Below are 19927 nucleotides of genomic sequence, written 5' to 3' on the forward strand. Positions count from 1 at the left end.
TGACATAGACACTCTAATCCAGGGGTCTCAAAGTCCCTCCTTGAGGGCCGGAATCCAGTCAGGTTTTCAGGATTTCCCCAATGAATATGCATTGAAAGCAGTGCATGCACATGGATCTCATGCATATTCATTAGGGAAATCCTGAAGACCTGACTGGATTCTGGCCCTCAAAGAGGGACTTTGAGATCCCTGCTCTAAATCAACATCTGTGACCATAACCAGCAAAACAAATCCATCAGGCACCTTGATTGCATTTATAAATCATGATCAAATTAAAAAAAAAAAAAATCACATTGATTGTGAATCTAAACACAGAAGTTCTGAGAAAAAATTTTCTGTTTTGGTTTTTGTTCATTTGTCTTTAAAAATTTAAAAAAATCTGTTTTGTAGGCATTTTTCTTGTGGTTTTTCAGTATTTACCTTCATACCACATAACATTCACTTTAATAACTTTTTGAAATGTTTGTTGTAACTTTTCAGTACATGTAAATCTGTTGAACTCATGTTAATAAAGGCATGTTAATAAACCCTATGCACACTAAAGAATGTGGTTCCCTAGAGAGAACATACGAATAGCCTTACTGGATCAGACCAATGGTCCATCAAGCCCAGTAGCCCTTTCTTATGGTAGACACAATCCAGGTCACTAGTACCTGGCCAAAACCCAAGGAGTAGCAATATTCCAATGTTACCGATCCAGGGCAAACAGTGGCTTCCCCCATGTCTTTCTCAATAGCAGACTATGGACTTTTCCTCCAGGAACTTGTCCAAACCTTTCTTAAAACCAGCAACGCTATCCACTCTTACCACAACCTCTAGCAACACATTCCAGAGCTTAACTACCGTATTTTCATGCATATAACACGCGCGTTATACATGATTTTACAAACCGTGCATAACCATGCGCGTTATACGCGTGAGCGCGTTGTACAAATTTTTTTTAAATATAGTTTCCCCCCCGACGTCCGATTCATCACCCCGAAGGACTGCTCGCACTCCCACCCGAAGGACCGCTCGCACCCCCACAGCCTCCCCCCCCCTCCTGCATGGAGAAGCTGCCTACCGTTGTTTCCGGATGCCAGTGAGCCCAGCTGCTTCCTCTGCCGGTGGTCCCGCCCCTTCTCTGAGCCCTGCGCTGCGCTGCTTCCTCTTCTGGCGGTCCCGCCCTTTCTCTGACGTCAGTTGGGGGAGGGGGGGAGGCTGTGGGGGTGCGAGCGGTCCTTCAGAAAGGAGAGTCGGGGCGGTGAGAGGAGAGTCGGGGCGGCGAGAGGAGTGTCGGGGCGGTATACGCGTGTGCGCGCTATAGTAAAATTTTTTTACATAAATTTTTGTTCCTTGCGCGCTATACCCGTGTGCGCATTTTACACGGGTGCGTGGTATATGGGTGAAAATATGGTATTCTCTGAGTGAAAAAAAATTTCCTCCTATTGGTTTTAAAAGCATTTCCCTGTAACTTCATCGAGGGTCCCAGATTTCTGTATATGGGCTTCTTACTTTAGACGGTTCTTTGGTTCTTGCGGAGATCTGTGTATGAAATGATCTGGCTAATACTCAGTCAGCAGCAGCAGCTAGTTATTTTGTAAGTGCTAACTGTTGCTGACTAAATTAGACCCCATTATTCAAGGATAAGCTATGTTTATCTTATTTATTTATTTTATTAAAAAAATGTCATTACCCGCTCCATCTACAGTTTTGGGCACTGACAGTATGAGGCATAACCAACATGTGATAACCAATATTCTGCTGGGACCTATAGAAGATGGTGACACGTCAAAAACTGCTGACAATCCCACACCAACATTTCAGCGCAGGACAAATGTGTGCCGCCACTTCCGCCGCCTTGAGGCCTTCCCTTTTGCGCTCTAAGGGGATGTGTGGGAACCCCCCACTACACTTTCAGTGTACTGGGGGGGGGTTTCCCCCAAAACCCAACCCCCCATGGGAGCATGAGCCATTCTAAGTGTAGTCAGGGGGTTTCCCCCACACCCTCCCTCCCGCGAGTGTAAAACGGAAGGCCTCAAAGCGGCAGAAGCAGCGGCATGCATTTCTCCTGCTCTCAAATGTTGGTGCAGGATTGTCAGCGTGCCGTTGTCCTCCGCACTTTTGACTGTGTACCATAGAAGACACTTATTTGCAAGGTTCTCCAAGCGCCCCTCAGTTCTGATCCCCCGTCCAACTGAGAACACCACCCTGGATGCTCCTCCTATCCACCCTGAACCCTCGAACCATCATGGATAGCTCCTGGGAGTCTCCTCCTGCTCCCACCCTGTCTGGTTCAGAGTTCAAACTGGCAGCACTGACCCCTAGCAGTAATAACGTGAGACTACTGCAAGAGATCAATGGGTTCCATTTTGCACCTAGAACCTATGGTTACCAGATTTCATTGGGAAGAAAAGAGGACACATAGCCCCATCCCAGTCCCACCCCATACTTCCCCCAGATGTTGTCTCTTCTTCCCTGAGCTCAGGTCTGCCTCTGAGCATACGCAGATGATGGTTATGTCATAATGCATCTGTGCAAGCTTGGAGGCCCTTCAGACGTGGCCCCGAGCTTGGGGCCTTCCAAAATCCGGAAGAACTGTTGGGTTTGGGAAATTCCTCGGGCACTTGGGCAGTCCTCTAAAAAGAGAATATGTCCAGGTTTTCCTGGACATCTGGTAGCCCTACCAGAATCAGACAGAGCAAGATTGGAAGAGGACTATTCCTGCCCCCTCCCATTATACCATCTGGGATGATCCCTGGGTAAGTTCAGAACATACTCAGGGGTTTGCAGTGGATGAGATGAGCATTGAAGGGTTCTCAGTTGGATAGGGAGATTGAATCAAGAGGGATACTGAATTGGGGAGATTGAAATAAGAGTATGGGGGTGATCAAAGCTAGGGGGAGCAGAATAGAGGTGCAGGGGGATCAAAAAAGTTGGATATGTAGGGGAGATTGGATCTGAGGTTGGTTTAGAGGACTGGAGTGGGAAGATTAGGAAGAGGATGGGATTGAAGACCCAGCAGCTGTAGCCTAGAAGTTATCTGGATTCTGGCCAATACCCATTGCCAGTACCTGCATAACCATGAGGCCAACCTTTTATGCAGGTCTGACTGCTTATCTCTGTGGGCACCAGCAAGCAATAAGGCCTATGGGCATATAAGTGCTGGCTCCTCACCTTGGACCACCTCTCCACTGCCCCATTTTGGAATAGGTGGTTGAACAGATATTCAACTGCACTGTCCAGTGAAGTGCTGCGGAATTTTAGCCGCTGGCCCATTCAAGGCATGAACCTCTCTTGCCCTGATCGGGCCCGATGTACTTAGCACTAATGCTTTGAAATCTACTCAGAACTTATAAAATGGCATAATAGACATTTATTAACTTTAAATAACATATTTCTCTTTTTGTCTCCCAAACGATATTACCTATTTTGCTATAATGTTTGGAACCAGCTATGTAATCAGAACTTTTTTCCCCCTGTGATTCAGGTTATCTGAATCGATTGTTGAACATTCTAAATATTCTTCTCCTTCTCTCCCCCACATCTTCAAATAGTAGGATTTTAAACTTTAAAATAATTATCTTTCTAGCCTACAACATTGATGGTTAGTAAATTACAGTATGTTTTGCTGCTCTGTAAAAAGAGTTCAATGTGGTGCAGTCTAGAAATTTCTATAATCACATAGTTGTTAATTACAAAATAAGTTTTATCCTACGCTCCATGGCTTACTCAAGAAGTGTTCTCATTCTCTTGGGCTCTTGTTAGTTATGCACCGTTTCCCGTGAACTCTTGATCCCTACGGCATGGGAAAGTAAATACTATTATTTCTTCATTTTCTTGAGAACAAGCGCTGTACCTATTAAACATATTTATTGACCGTGGACTTTGCTCTGTTTGATCAAGATTTTACTCGCTCACACTTCCATTGCTCAAACAATACAAGAAAAAGTTGCTTTTCATTGTTTCCTTGTAAACCTTCAACCATCGGTATTTTATCTTATGTTGCAAAGCAAATATTCAGGCTAGCTCCTTGGATATTCATCTCTTTCCAGTGTTTTCACTTGTATCTGAATTTCATGGAAGGGGTGAGTTATCAGAGGGGCTTGTACTGCTGATTGATTTACTACCACGTCTACTAGACGTAAGAAGTGTTGTATACTAAACGCACACAGCATGGGAATCACCTTCCTTCGGTATCTCAGGTTGTTGACTCCTGTAGTAAAGCGTGCTACGAGCCACCTCATATAAATGCTCTTTACTGGAAACATGACCTCTAGGAGTGCAACTACAAGACTACTGCTAGGGGTTGCTGGTGCCATTTTGGATGAAGGTGCCATCAGGGCAGGAGAGGCTGGAAACGAATACTACCTGAACCATTAGGCACCAGAGATAGGACTACTATTACTATTAATTATTTCTATAGCACTACCAGACGTACGCAGCACTGTACAAAGTCACAAAGAAGACAGACCCTGCTCGAAAGAGCTTACAATCTAAACAGACAAGACAGACAAACAGGATGTCTTGGATACAGTTAAGGTTAATCTGCTGGCTGGGTTGGTGGGCAGTGGGCAGTAGGGTTAAGGATTGAAGGCTATATCAAAAAGGTGGGTTTTCAGTCTGCTTTTAAACAAGGGAAGGGAAGGGGCTTGGAAGACAAATTGAGTAATTTATTCCAGGCATAGGGGACAGCTAGATGAAAGGAGCAAAAAGCTGGAATTGGCAGTGGAGGAGAAGGGTACAGCTAAGAGCAGCTTATCTGAGGAACGGAATTCTCTGGAAGGTGTATAAGGAGGGAGAAGGGAGGAGAGATATTGAGGGGCAGCAGAATGAACACACTTGTAGGTCAGCAATAGGAGTTTGAACTGCTTGCAACTGATGGGGCTTTCAGGAGAGTGTGGGAACCTGGGGTGGGGGAAGAATAATGTCTTTGGCGGTATGTAGTTAGGAGAGGGACACTGCGAGATAGTTGGGGGAATCTGGTTAGAGATTGATTTGGGGACCATGGAGGGTCCTACAGCTTAGGGCTAGGGTGCTCTGGCCAACAATACACCTTTAGGGTGCCGTCCCTTTAACATGTGGCCTGGGAACATCAGGCTGTAGCTCAGTGCTTCTGAACTAAAAGCTGGAAATCCTGCCCACATCACAAGCCATATTATTGTATTTACATAACAATGAATTGCTTTATATGCAATTGCATCTCATTACTCTGTAATGTGGCATAACCTATTAATGCTTCATTGGGGCACCACACCCAGCGTTAGAGCCGTTTAGCATGAGTTAAATAACACAAATCAGTGCTCAAATGTAGCATGACAAATACCCCCTATATTCTCTTATTGTCTGTAGAGTTCCATATATACCCTGACACAACACTTAGGGCTATATTTATTAATAGGTTAACATATCTTAGGGCTCGTTTTACTAAGATGCGCTAATGTTTTTAGCGCACGCAGGATATTACCACGTGTTACACTGCGTGCTACGTGGCTAGAACTAATGCCAGCTCAATGCTAGCGCGCGCACTGTTCCACACGTTAATGCCCTAATGCAGTGTTCTTCAACCTTTTTACACCTATGGACCAGCGGAAAAAAAAATTATTTTGTGGACCGGCAAACTACTAGGACTGAAATTTAAAAACCCCGTTTCCTCTCCGTCTCCGCGAGCTCGGTCCTCGCAAACCATCTGATCCCATCCGCACAAGCCTCAGTTATGATTTTATACTGAATGTATTTTATTAAAGTATAAAAAGAAACAATATTCTGTACAATTGTCATTTTATAAATACAAATAATACAGAGCAAGGATCAACAAAACCCCTGTCTCCCCTCCCCTTCATATATATCCCCTTTACTATCAAGAAAACTGAATACGCCAAATTATTACAGAATGCTACACAGAAATATCATGCTAACAGAATACCGCAGTCACACATAGCAGGAATAGGGTTAGGGGAGTGCAACTAGGGCAACTGCCCCCTGGTCAGAGAGAACCCTAAGCCACTGCCTGGACTTTGCAATCCCAAGTTATGTCTAACACCAGCTCTAGCAGGATATATATTTCAAATCTGATATATTCTAATCACAAAATAGAAATAAAATTATTTGTTTCTACCTTTTGTTGTCTCTGGTTTCTGGTTTCTGCTTTCATCTTCTTTTCACTCTCTTCTTTCCAGTGTCTACCATCTCTGTCTCTTCAATCCAGCATCTGCCCCTTCCATCTACTGTCTGACCTCTCCCCCTTCCAAATGGTATTTGTCTTTTTTCTATGCCCCTCTCCCCTTTTCATCCAGCCTATGCCCCTCTCTCCTTTTTACACGATTCATTCCAGCTTCACTGCTCTCTTCATTTTTATCTCTCCTACACCAGATCTAGCATCTTTATCCCTCTCAATTTCTCTGCTGACCCCCCTTCCCATCTCATTCCTGTCTTTCCCCTTTCCCTCCTCTAATCTCCCTGCCAGCTGTTTCCTTCCTTTTTTCTTCTCCCTTCCCTCCTCCAGCAGTAACTCTCTTCCCTTTCCTTTCCCTCCTCCCCTCCCAGCAGCATCTCTCCTTATCCCTCTCCAGGTCTAGTAGCAGCTGTCCCTTTTTCCCCTTGCCTAGCAGCTTCCCAGACTCCTTTCCCTCCTCCCCTCCCAGCAGCATCTCTCCTTCTCCCTCTCCAGGTCCAGTAGCAGCTGTCCCTTTTTTTTTCACCATGCCCAGCAGTTTTCTCCCCTCCCAGCAACTCTCCTTACTTGCCAGCGCTGCGATTCAGTAAGGCAGCCTCGGGTCCTTTGTTGGGTCGCACCGCCTCTGAGGAAAGCTGAAGCTGCATCATCAGAGGCGGCCCGACTCGGCAAAAGCTCCAAGGCTTCCTTCCTGAATCGCTGCGCTTGTAAGTAAGGAGAGCCGCTGGGAGGGGAGAAAGCACACTGTCTGAGGCTCCCCATTATCTCTCCGGCCCTGCGCGAACTACAGCTCCTCGATCTTGCCGGTCCTGCACGGATCGGCAGGAAATTGAAGATGTTAATTTCGCCGGTTCTGTTCGGACCGGCAGGAACTTTCTACGGGCCGGCACCGGTCCGCAGACCGGCGGTTGAAGAACTGTGCCCTAACTCACCTTAGTAAAAGGAGCCCTTAATGTGATGTAATGTATGCAGAAATACAAGGCCTATTATTTCAAAGGGGCCTGTTTACTAACTATGCACTTGACTCAAATTACTGCATGTAAAGATGCACTAATGCATGCAAAGTAGTTCACACACATTAGCAAATAGACCACTAGTGTTCACAAGTCATTCTCGTATGGAATGAAAACTAATTTTTTTACCATGCCCTCCTGTGTTTTTTTGCTTTATTCTAAATGAAAACCACAGTGATGATTATAGGCCGATATTGTCAATATTTTTAAGCCTACATACAGTCTGAAGGCTAGTTTATTATGGTGATTATTTTTTATTTCGGCACCATAGGGTTATAGAGCTGAAATGGAAAATCCAGCCATGATTACCTTCCTTCCGCCTTCCCTGAGGAACACCAAGAACATTCTGTTTGGAAATATGCCAGAGATCTACGACTTCCACAACAAGTAGGAGAGCAAAGAGTCCGTAAAATATGTATGAGCCTAAGGTTGTTTTCCGTCTTCAGTCCCACGTTGAATCATTTCACTTTCTTTCAGAGTTTTTCTACAGAAGCTTGAAAGTTGCCTTGGGGCACCAGAGAAAGTTGGATTCTGCTTCCTGGAAAGGGTATGTAGGGATGATAAACCCCATCCTTATGACAAATGGAAATACTGTTATATGTTAATTGCTATTTTACATGTTTCATGCTATTCAAATATGTAGATTTTGTACGTATTGTTAAATAAAGTTATTAGCAGGGGCTCATTCAAACTGCATCCAACAGAAGCATTGACGTCACTTAGAACATATAGAAAATCAAAACAATGATAATAATAACAATGACACGGAGAAAAATAAACCTCAATTGTGAGAGGTTGGGACTACACAAGTGCCCAGCCCTGAACACATCATCACAGGTTTATAAAAAAACTCCGTATACGATTATATAAATAAGATTTTCATTCATTCATAGTCACTTTTTTTTCAAAACACTTTTTTTATAAATGTATATATAGAGCAACTGTAAGTATGTCAAAAATTCATGATAAGAACCCCAAGCTTAACTAAATTAGTGATGAAGGCTACAGCTCAATTTCATTTGTGCAAGAGTTTTCAGAGGCACAGAATGCCAAAAAAAACCGCAATTAAAGGAGAAATACACTCATCTGAAAAGATGAAAATTCCAGAGAGACTTTCAGCTCCTAATCCCGACAGAAAAGACTTTCTGTTTCGCCTAAACCGGCTACTTCAGGGGATATATGCCATCTTCAGGTGTCTCTTTATTTCTTGCAATATGTTGAACATAAAGCTGGCTCTTCTCAAAATGGAGAAGAGCCATTCTCAAGTTGGAGCTCTTCTCAAACTCCATTTTGAGAAGAGCCAGCTTTATGTTCAACATATTGCAAGAAATAAGGAGACACCTGAAGATGGCATATATCCCCTGAAGTAGCCGGTTTAGGCGAAACAGAAAGTCTTTTCTGTCGGGATTAGGAGCTGAAAGTCTCTCTGGAATTTTCATCTTTTCAGATGAGTGTATTTCTCCTTTAATTGCGGTTTTTTTTGGCATTCTGTGCCTCTGAAAACTCTTGCACAAATGAAATTGAGCTGTAGCCTTCATCACTAATTTAGTTAAGCTTGGGGTTCTTATCATGAATTTTTGACATACTTACAGTTGCTCTATATATACATTTATAAAAAAAGTGTTTTGAAAAAAAGTGACTATGAATGAATGAAAATCTTATTTATATAATCGTATACGGAGTTTTTTTATAAACCTGTGATGATGTGTTCAGGGCTGGGCACTTGTGTAGTCCCAACCTCTCACAATTGAGGTTTATTTTTCTCCGTGTCATTGTTATTATTATCATTGTTTTGATTTTCTATATGTTCTAAGTGACATCAATGCTTCTGTTGGATGCAGTTTGAATGAGCCCCTGCTAATAACTTTATTTAACAATACGTACAAAATCTACATATATTAACTATTACGAATGTATCCCAGAAAAATTGCTCATGCTATTCAAAGTCATCAAAAAATGTTAATGTCTAATTTGCCCTTTGTTGATTCACATGAAGCTTTCTTAAAAATATAGAAGCAAGTACAATTGAACATATGCAGCAAAATTGCCATATTTATCTACGGTAAGCAAACGCAGTAAAACTGCACCGTAAATCTACTCTGGCCCTGAAGGGCTTTAACCAAGACTATTTCCAAGATACCCGAAATGAATATTCATGGAACACATTTGCATATATTTGGTCTAATATCTTAACTTGGTCGCATAATTTGATTATCCTGAACATGAAATCTAGTTTATATGGTACTTTGTATGTCTAAGTGCTTTGAAAATGAGCTCCTAGGTGTGATATTCTCACTTAACCACCTAAGCAACACTGTATAAAGATAGGACTAACTTTATATTGTACAACATGGCCACCTAACGTAGGTGATTAAGTTCTCCGAGACTGCCCACAGAATAGCTGACTTTCACTTTAGTTTGTGGTGATATTAAGCGGCATTAACTAGTTAAGACCTCCTTTTATCAAGCAGTGTAAGGCAGACATGTCAAATTCTGGCCTGTGGGCCAAATCTGGCCTGCGGAGTAGTAAAATATGGCCCGCCAAACAATTTCTACCGTCACTGTTCCTTCCCTCCCTCCATCAGGTGCAGCGCAGCTCCGCCAATGTTAAAAGGAGTCATGTCGAAATCGGAGCCCTGCCGCTGCCATAGCACATTCCCTCTGCCACGGTCCCGTACGTCAGAGGAGGGGCGGGACCGCGGCAGAGGGAATGTGCGGCGGCGGCAGGGCCCGATTTTGATGCGGCTCCTTTTAACATTGGCGGAGCTGCGCTGCACCTGATGGCTGCGCCTGGAGATGGTTATCCACTGTTTTCTTCAAACTCATTTTTTTTTAAAGTCGCCAGGCCCAAAGCTTCCCTTCTCTGGCATCCTGCCTTCTCTGACGCAACTTCCATAGAAGTGGGAGTTATTGATTTGTATTGTGTGAATGATACTTTTGAGCCACGTGGTCAGATTCTATATTATTTATAGAGAACAGACAGGAACATTTTGTTCATCAAGGACTGTGACACCGAGTTACTCGTATTACAAATCTGAATTATGGCCTATGAATCTACAGTCATACAGATGAACGATGAGCGTTGCTTAAAATACACATCTCTGTTTTGACGTGGTTAGTGGAAGAATGGTGGGAATGAACTGTTAAAAGTTTCTGATACAAATTGACTTCAGCAGACCAATTCACGGTTATGGTTTCACTTTGTATTTAGTGATTACAATATGTCAGGTTTGAAATGGGTATCCTGCCACAGTTGATGTTAGACAGCAGGTGTGAACTAGGTCCTAAAAGAGAGAGGAAAAGTATTTTTTATTTATTTTGTTTACATCACAGAGCCGGCGTGGGGTTGGAGAGGTTGTAACCCTACACTTCTTCTAAGACTTAGCGGATCTTAATAAATGGACCCCCTAAATATCTTAAGAAAAAATTTGGCCTGCGACTTAGCCTATTTTTTAGATTTTGGCCCCTTATGTGATTGAGTTTGACACCCCTGGTGTAAGGGTTTTTTGTTTTTTTTAAATCACAGACCGCTGCGGTAAATGCTCCAACGCTCATAAAATTCCTATGAGTGTCGGAGCTTTTACCACAGTGGTCTGTGTTAAAAAAAACAAAAACCCTTACATGGTTTGATAAAAGGGGGCCTAAGTGCCGCTGATATCGGCAGATTGTTCCACCTAGTTAACCAGCCAGAAGCCTTTTCTGGTCGGTAAAAATGCTTTAAATATTGACGCCTCTGTTATTACCATCTTAACATACAGAGTTAGGAAAACAAGACACAATGAAAAAAAAAATCTGCCAATGAAATAGAATCACTGAACCTGAACACTCCGAGTTGTTATCCCATGCCTTTATGAACTTGAGTGATCCATCGATTTAAATTGTTTTAGGGTTTGTTTTTTTTCTGTCCTAAAGTCTTTTTTGCTCTAGCAATTTGCCATAAAATGTATCTCTTCTTACTTCAGCGGGAGGATTTTCATATGTATGAGAAGTACTGTCAGAATAAGCCCCGCTCAGAATCTCTCTGGAGGCAGTTTGCAGACAGCACTTTCTTTCAGGTACGGTCATTTTTCATGATTTCTCAATAAAATATTAAGTTGAACCAATGTGAAAAATCTACATTTGTTCACAATTCACGGCCTGGTGAGGTTTCACTCTCCCCTTTGGTAATAATTATTTGCCAGTTTGTCCAGACCAGTGGTCTCAAACTGAAACCTTTGCAGGGCCACATTTAAAAATAGTTAATGTCTTATTAAAAAATGACAATTTTGCATGAGGTAAAACTCTATGAGCGTCGGGAGCAGCGCTGGCCGTTCAGCGTGGCTCAACGCACTACAAACTGCTAGCACAGTGTGATAGAAGAGGCCCTAAGGGCTCCTTTTACAAAGCTGCGCTAGGGCCTTAACGCACAGAATAGCGCGCGCTAGCCGCTACTGCCTCCTAGCGCACGCTAATCCGGTGTGTGCGCTAAAACTGCTAGCGCGGCTTTGTAAAAGGAGACCTAAGTGTTTTTTGGATTTTTCTAAGAATATGTGGAATCAATTATTGGTGGAAATACTCACTTAATTTTTTGTAATAAATTAAATAAATCAACAAGGTTTTTAGACTGATGATAACAATCATACCCCAGTAAGACTTTCACTGCAGGGTGAGGTTTGGGCGTTTGAGGTCTTTTCCTTGTTTTTGACTAACACATTTTGGGACATATGAGCTTTCTCTCACTCCGTTGGGAGCCAAATCAGTACCCAAATGAATGTTGACGAGAATCACTTCCAAGTTGATTTTGCAGCATTTTCAGCGAGCTGGTGCCAACTTTTTGGAATGACTAGTTACTGTTGATGAAACATAGTTACACTACTAAGATCCTGAGACAAATTAACAGTCCATGCAATCAGTGGCGTAGCAGGAGCCTGGGGCGGTGGTGTCCCTTCCCTCGTCTCTGCCTCCCGCTCCTTCCCTGATCTCCTCCTGCTGTGCACACCTCCCTTCCCTTCCCCCGTATCTCTTGCTCACAGCGGTCAACCATGTGCTCCTCTCAACCCTGTCGGCTCTCCCTCTGAAGTCACTTTGTATGCATGGGGTCACCTGGAGCATTTTGATGACCTCTGTGAGCAACAAATTCAACTAGAGATACGGGGAAGGGAAGGGGGCACATGCGTGTGAGGGGAGAAGTGGGGAGAGGCAGAGAGGAGGAGGAGTGCTGGCACTCCTACTAACATGCTGCCCGGGGCAGACCGCCCCCTCCCCCCTCTTACTGCGCCACTGCATGCAATGGTGGCAATCAGAAGGCCAAGGAAATTCAAGACCCAAAAAGTCAGCAAGAAAGGCATGGCCAACGGTGTTTTGGGATCAGGAAGGGGCCAAACGGTTAATGCAGAATGTAACGTGTTGTGCCGATTAAAGGAGGCATTGAAAGAAAAAAGGAGAGGGAAGCTGCAGAAAGGAGTTCTCATTGCAAGGCAATGCACCTTCTCACGAGGCTGGCAAAATGATGGATGTTATGACGCAGTTGGGGTTTCAGAGCAAAGACCATCCACCCTACTCACCAGATCATACTCCATCTGACTATTTTATGTTTCCAAACCGTAGAAAGAGTTTGAAAGGGTGCCCCTCTTGAGATCATTGTGTTGGCTCCCTATTCAGTCAAGTTCAAATGTGCCTGTCTAATTTTTAAAATATTTTATGGACAATTAGGTGACTCAGTTGTACCATTGCCTTTGGGTCTGCCACAACAAAGTGGCCATAGATCTACTGTTTATGAGCTGTATTTTCCATTGTTTAAAGGTGTTCAGTCAAGGAGTCAAGTTTTCCATTCTTGCTAATTTCTATTTACCACTTTATGGAATGAATTACCCATTGTCTTGTTTTCTGCTCTTTCAGATTAGTTTCTTTATATATATATATAGTATAATCATACACATTTTTAAAGAATTATACTGTACAAACTCTTAATGTAAACCATATAGAGCCCTTTTTTGCAGGGATGATGCAGCAAATAAATCAAAGGATTAGATTAAATTCAGAGGTGATTGCAGCTGCCCAGCAGTGTTTCAGTGACCAGACATCAGAGTATTTTTTGGAAAGGTTACAGAAACTTCAGACACGCTGTGCCAAGTGTGTTGAACTTAGGGGTGAATACGTGGAATGACTTGTAAGTTTCGTGGTTCCATGTCATTCCCTTCTTTGTTGGGCTGAGAACTTTTCAACACCACCCCCCTTTCCCCCTCCCCCCCCCCCCCCCCCCCCGTATATCTAATGTGACCATACGTCCTGTTTTGAAATGGACCATCCCGTTTTTAGGTAGCCTGTCCCATTGTCCCCAAGCAGAGCTTCGGGATGCCGAAATGTCTCATTTTCAGGGGCCCGCTGAAGAAACAAGTACCATAGTGAATACAGCCGCCCTCCCCCCCCATACCTTTTTTTAATCCCAGCGGCTGCCTCCTGTCTTGATGTCTTCCGGCAGTGGCACGCCTGCCTGTTCCAGCGCCGCTCACTGAATCGCTGCTGACGGCAGCCATTCAGTGAGTGGTGCGGGACCAGGCAGGCGCGCAAAAACCTTGCGCCTGCCTTGTGCGCTGCTCTGCCACTGCCGGAAGACAGGAAAGGAGGCAGCCTCCAGGATTAAAAAAAGGTACCGGGGTGGGGGGGGAGGTGTCCTATCCCGTCCTGTTTTGAGGAAAAAAATAAATGGTCATGTTACGTATCCCCCCTTTCATCTTCATCCTATGGCCCCCTCATTTCAGAGCTTTCTTTCAGTTGAAGGAGTCGTTTGTCTAAGGCAAAAGAGAAAGCAGTATGGAAACAAATATTACAGGATCATATTGACTCCCATAATATATTGGATCGTTTTCAGTTTAGTTTTGTTCACTTCATGGCACATACACTCTGCTGCTAACTACTTTCAAGGTTATCTGCCAAGGCTTTGATTTAGCCACTTCCATTCATTTGCTGCTTGATATATCAGATGCTTTTGATGCTGTTAGTCATGAAATCATGCTGTTATGTTTAATGGATGTAAGGATTGCTGGCAGAGTTCATCTGGTAGAGCTGATGCCTCTGTACCCAGAGGTTGCGAGATCAAATCCCAGTGCTGCTCCTTGTGACCCTGGGCAAATCACTTAATTCTCCAATGCCCACCGCTTTGAATGTCAACTTCGAATGCCAAAGCCACAAAAAGGCGGTATACAAGTCCCAATTCCCCTTCCCTTAATTCTGTGTATGCAACAAAGCCCCCAGGTGAGTATTAACCCTCAGGTAAGTAAATCACTGAATACCTCTGCATGTACGGGAAAAGGGGGCAATGTCTGGGAAGCAGTATACAGTATACTAATGCTCGAAGTATGGGAAACAAGATTCTGGATCTAAAAGCTGTGATAGAAGAAGAGGGATATAGTGGCGATCATGGAGACGTGGTTCACGGAGATCCATGACTGGGATGTATTTATACCGGGCTACAATCTGTTCAGGAAAGACAGGGTAAGAAGAAAAGAAGGGGGAGTAGCATTTTATATTAAAGATCATATTAAAGACACACAATTACAGGATCTGCAGGGCAAGGAAGAGGCACGGTGGATCAATTTGGAAAGAGGGAATGGTGAATATATTTACATTGGTGCAATATATAGGCCTCCTTCACAGAATGAAGAAGTGGACAGAGATTTAATAGTAGACATTCAGAATCTATCTAAAAAAGGGGAAATTTTACTAATAAGTGATTTTAATATGCCAGATGTTGATTGGGGTATCCCTATTGCGGGGTCTTCTAGAAGTAGGGAGATCCTTGATTCTCTACAAGAAGAACTGTTCCAGCAGTTGGTAATGGAACCCATGTGGGATGGGGTCATACTGGACTTAGTGCTTACAAACGGGGAAAATGTTTCTGATGTTACAGTGGATGATCATTTGGCATCCAGTGATCACTGCATGGAACGGTTTAATACAAAGACAGGTATAGAGAGGGCTCATTCAAAAGCAAGGGTTCTAGACTTTAAAAAAAAACTAACTTTGTTCAGATGGGGGATTACATAAAGGAATTGTCTGGATAGGAATGGCTGGAAGAAGTAGAAATGCAGTGAGCAAAACTGAAAGGAATTATTGTAAAAGCAACAGACCTTTTTGTGAGGCAAGTAAGTAAAAGTAAGAGGAAAAGAAGTTCGCTTTGGTTCTCAAAAGTAGTAGCTGAAAAGGTAAAGAATAAGAGGTTAGCTTTCATATACTACAAAAGATCACAGAAAGAGAAAGACAGGCAAAAATATCTGGCAAAGTTAAGAAAGGCTGGTCGAGTAGTCAGAAAAGCAAAGATGCAAATGGAAGAAAAAATAGCAGACATGGTAAAACGGGGAGACAAGACACTTTTTAGATATATTAGTGATAGGAAGAAGTACAAAAGTGGCATTATGAGACTCAAAGATGAAAGGAAGAAATATGTAGAAGCTGATAAAGAAAAGGCTGAATTGCTTAACAAATATTTCTGTTCTGTGTTCACGGGACCGGCACCACAGAAGACAAACATGAATAGGGATGGAGGAGTGGTAGACCCTGATCGATCTTCAGAGGGTTGTGTTCATGCAGAGCTAACTAAAATAAATGTAGACAAAGCGATGGGGCCGGATGGTGTACATCCGAGGGTGAAGGAACTTAGGGAAGTTCTGGTGGCTCCGCTGACTGACCTTTTCAATGAGTCTCTAGAGTGGTACTGGAGGACTGGAGAAGGGCAGATGTAGTCCCTCTCCACAAAAGTGGAAGTAGAATAGTTAAGTTCTGGAATGCATTTCCAGAGGTTGTGGTAAGAGCAGATAGCGTAGCTGGTTTTAAGAAAGGTTTGGACAATTTCCTGGAGGAAAAGTCCATAGTCTGTTATTGAGAAAGACATGCGGGAAGCCACTGCTTTCTAGAGAGTTGCACGGGGACAGAAATCCCACCCATCTCCGCCCGTCCCCGCCAGGATCCTCTCCGTCCCCACCCATCCCTGCAAGGAATTACCTCCATCCCCGCCCGTCCCCATAAAAAGCAGCAATTACTTCTGACAGGATCATCAATTCCACAGTTTATTTTGTATTTGCGCTGCTGTTTTCCTTGTGGAATCTCTTTGGTGGAACCCTTTTTTTGTTTTCTGTTCAGGTAATTAACTTATAAACCCCCTCTTTTACTAAGGCTGACGTGTCCATTATATTATATGGACGAACCCTGCTTCCAAAGCCTTCCATACCCGTGGGAGTCCCGTGGGCCAGAGGGGGGTCCCCATGGGAGTCTTGTGGGTTAGGGGGGGGGGATTCTCACGGGACCCCCGCGGGATTCCCATGATCCCCGTTCCCGTGCAGACCTCTACTGCTTTCCCTCGATCGGTAGCAAGGAATATTGCTACTCTTTGGGTTTTTACCATGTAGTAGTGACCGGGATTGGTCACCGTGAGAACGGGCTACTGGCTTGATGGACCATTGGTCTGACCCAGTAAGGCTATTCTTATGTTCTTAGATATATTTATTGATCTTAGATTGTATATGAAGATTCAAATTAAAACAATTGCCCCAAAACAGTTTTTTTTACAGTTGATAATTTTCAGACAGGGATGCAATCTTTAGTAATCTTGACATTGGATTACTGTAATGAGTTATATTTTGGCCTTCCTGTTTCTTTTTTGAAAGCCATCCCAATGTTTCTGCTAGAATCATAGTATGAAGTGATCGCATGACCTCTATTCTTTGTTAATTGCACTGGTTTCCTGTCGTGTGGAGGATCTGGTTTAAGGTCATGTCCCTAGTTCTTAAGGTACTGAATCATGAGGCTCCTCTGAGCTTCAGTACTGAACTTAGAATGAACGAGTATAAATCACCAAGACGCTTTGCTGGATGTTCTTTCTTTTTCACTGCATTTGTCTGGACGAAATTCAAGCTCATATATTAGCTGTTGCTGGGTCCAAATTTTGAAACTCACTGCCAGATTATTTAAGAGCTCTCAGCAGTGACGTTTGTTAAGCAACTTAAATCTCTTTCAGCAGGCTTTTCCCGTATATATGTTGTCTTCTGTATAGCAAATGAGAATGGCTTGGTATAGTGAGTTTGGAATTTATACGTTAGCTGATGAAGACTGGAAATGTATGTGATTTGGGTGTACAAGATACATTTTTTTTTCCTTTTTCCTAAATGCATAACGGACCTTTCACTTTCTCCACCAACAAACACAAGAGAAGCTCACATCTGAACTTCGTTCCCCTCCCCAGTCAGAGGTTGCAAACTAAAAAAAACAATTGCTTTCGCCCACCACTTACGAGGAATTCAGGAAGCGCCTAAAAACATACCTATTCCTGAAGTACCTAGACAACTGACCCGTACACCTCTCTCAATAACGGTTTTCTTGACCTATTCTCACTCTCTTCTCTCTTAAGTTTACTCATTTTGTACCTCCTGTAATCTTTTGTAAACCGCATAGAACTTCACGGTATAGCGGTATATAAACTGTTGTTATTATTATTTTTATATGATTATGCTGCTTGTTGACTTGTACTCCACCTAACGTTGTAGATAATGTGGATGATATTCAACTGTATTTTAGTACCCTTTGCACTTGTAGTTCTTCATGATGGCTGTCAACACACTGTAAAACTTTTTACTTGTGCATGACTACAAAGCATATGTATTTTTATTCACTGTTATTATAAAACCAATAAAACATATTGAGTATAAATAAATAAATAATCCTGCGGGTCTTCTGATTTTTATAGCTCAAAGAGTTTTATTGATTTTATAAGTGTAGAATACAAAGCCAACAATATGGGTGCTCCAACAAGGAACACAAAATACCAAAATCATTAACAAATGTGAAGTTTATCCACAATACAATAACATTCATAGATGGGCAAATGCAGAACAAGAAAGGGATAAGATGGCGTGAAGCAGTGAAGAGGATATAAAAGAAATTATGAGAAGTGTTCTACCAATGTACCAGGATAATCATCCAAAAAACATCCAAATAGAAAAGAAAGTAATACATACAATATACGTCTGATGATCTGTAGTCCTCTGGGAACTTGAGATTCGGTATTGGAACAGCTGGCTTGTCTTATCTTGGAATTATTTCCGAAATACCCTTTGCTCTTAGTTTTTTGAGATTTAAACATTTATGATAATAGATCATTTTTCTCTTCTATGAGAATTTTAGGAAGTCTATTCACAAATCATTTGAACAGTTCAGGAGTGTATTTAGCATGATTGTGATTCATGTTTCTGTTAAAAATGAGAAGAGAGTGGATTATGCCATTCCGTTCTCATGATCAGACCATGTCTAAAACTTAGGCTTCCTTTTACAAAAGCGCGCGCTAGCCGCTACCGCCTCCTTTTAAGCAGGCGGTAATTTATCATCTAGCGCGCGATAATCTTGTGCGTGCGTTAAAAAACGCTAGCGCACCTTTGTTAAAGGAGCCCTTAAATTTTGTTAGTTTTGGTGATCAGCTAGATCCAGCACATTATTTAATGGGGGAAGTTATCAAAGTGCGTTAAAAGACAAGCTTTTACCACATCTTGATTTAATCGGGAGTCGGCAACCTGCAGTGCCTCTGTACTGCACGTTTCTGATCCCATGGTAAAAAAAAAAAAAATAAGATTAATGCTGCTTCTGAACAATCTCGTCAGCGGCCCAGGAATGTCAAGCGGCCCTGCCTTAGAGGGGCCAGCAGCATGAACTTAACCTGCTGGCTAGAGGGCCTCTCCCAAGGGTGAAAGCCCCTCTTGGGATCCCCCTCAATCCATTCTTCCCTTGTTGTGCAGCATCCTATGGCACCACCCGATCCCAACTGAGATGGCCCTCCTAGTGGGCCATAATACTACAGTGGCACCCCCCACACAGATCCTCCTACCCTCCTGAAGGCCCCGCAGACATACCTACTAGTAAATATCCCTGGTGGCTAAGGACCAGGCAGGAGCAATCCCTGTTCACTCCTGCCCTTGCAGCTCCATCTTCCAAAATGATGCTGGTGATCCCTAGCAAGTACTACTGCCAAGAGTCATCTTTCCATATAAGGGCATAGAAGGGGAGCAGTTACAATTGGGGGCGTCCCGCAGGGGTCAGTGCTGGGACCAATCCTGTTCAATATATTTATTAATGACCTGGAAGCAGGGACGAAGTGCGAAATTATAAAATTTGCGGACGACACAAAACTCTCCGGTAAGGTTAGCACAGTTGAGGAATGTAGAGAACTCCAAAGGGACCTGAACAAACTGAGTGAATGGGCTAATAAATGGCAGATGAGCTTCAATGTGGAGAAATGTAAAGTCATGCACATGGGGAAAGGAAACCCGATGTACAATTACATGATGGGGGGGGATATCATTGGGGGAGGGCAACCTAGAAAGGGACTTGGAGGTTATGGTGGATAAAACAATGAAACCGGTGGCACAATGCGCCGCGGCCTTGAAAAAGGCGAACAGAATGTTGGCCATGATCAAGAAAGGTATCGCTACCAGAAGCGAGGAGGTTATCCTCCCGCTGTATAGGGCGATGGTGCGACCGCATCTGGAGTACTGCGTCCAATACTGGTCGCCGTACCTTAAGAAGGATATGGCGATATTGGAGAGGGTCCAGAGAAGAGCAACAAAAATGATAAAGGGCATGGAGAACCTTCCATATGCTGAGAGGCTGGAGAAGCTGGGGCTCTTTTCCCTGGAAAAGCGGAGACTTAAAGGGGATATGATAGAAACTTACAAGATCATGAAGGGTATAGAGAAGGTAGAGAGGGACAGATTCTTCAGACTGGCAGGGGCAACAAAAA

At 43.2% G+C, this 19927-nt stretch overlaps 1 protein-coding gene across 3 annotated transcripts in view; it reads left to right on the plus strand.

The window, feature by feature from the left end:
- Positions 1–19927, plus strand: part of MCF2 (MCF.2 cell line derived transforming sequence) — a 197609-nt gene that overhangs the window by 132577 nt on the left and 45105 nt on the right. For all 3 annotated transcript variants that reach the window (XM_033946324.1, XM_033946325.1, XM_033946326.1), the window contains 3 exons: positions 7439–7554; positions 7645–7714; positions 11130–11222. In XM_033946324.1, coding sequence (XP_033802215.1) covers positions 7439–7554; positions 7645–7714; positions 11130–11222 — 279 coding nt within the window. The remainder of the gene's footprint in view (positions 1–7438; positions 7555–7644; positions 7715–11129; positions 11223–19927) is intronic.

Source organism: Geotrypetes seraphini, chromosome 5 (genome assembly GCF_902459505.1).
Source record: "Geotrypetes seraphini chromosome 5, aGeoSer1.1, whole genome shotgun sequence".
Classification (NCBI taxonomy): Eukaryota; Metazoa; Chordata; class Amphibia; order Gymnophiona; family Dermophiidae; genus Geotrypetes; species Geotrypetes seraphini.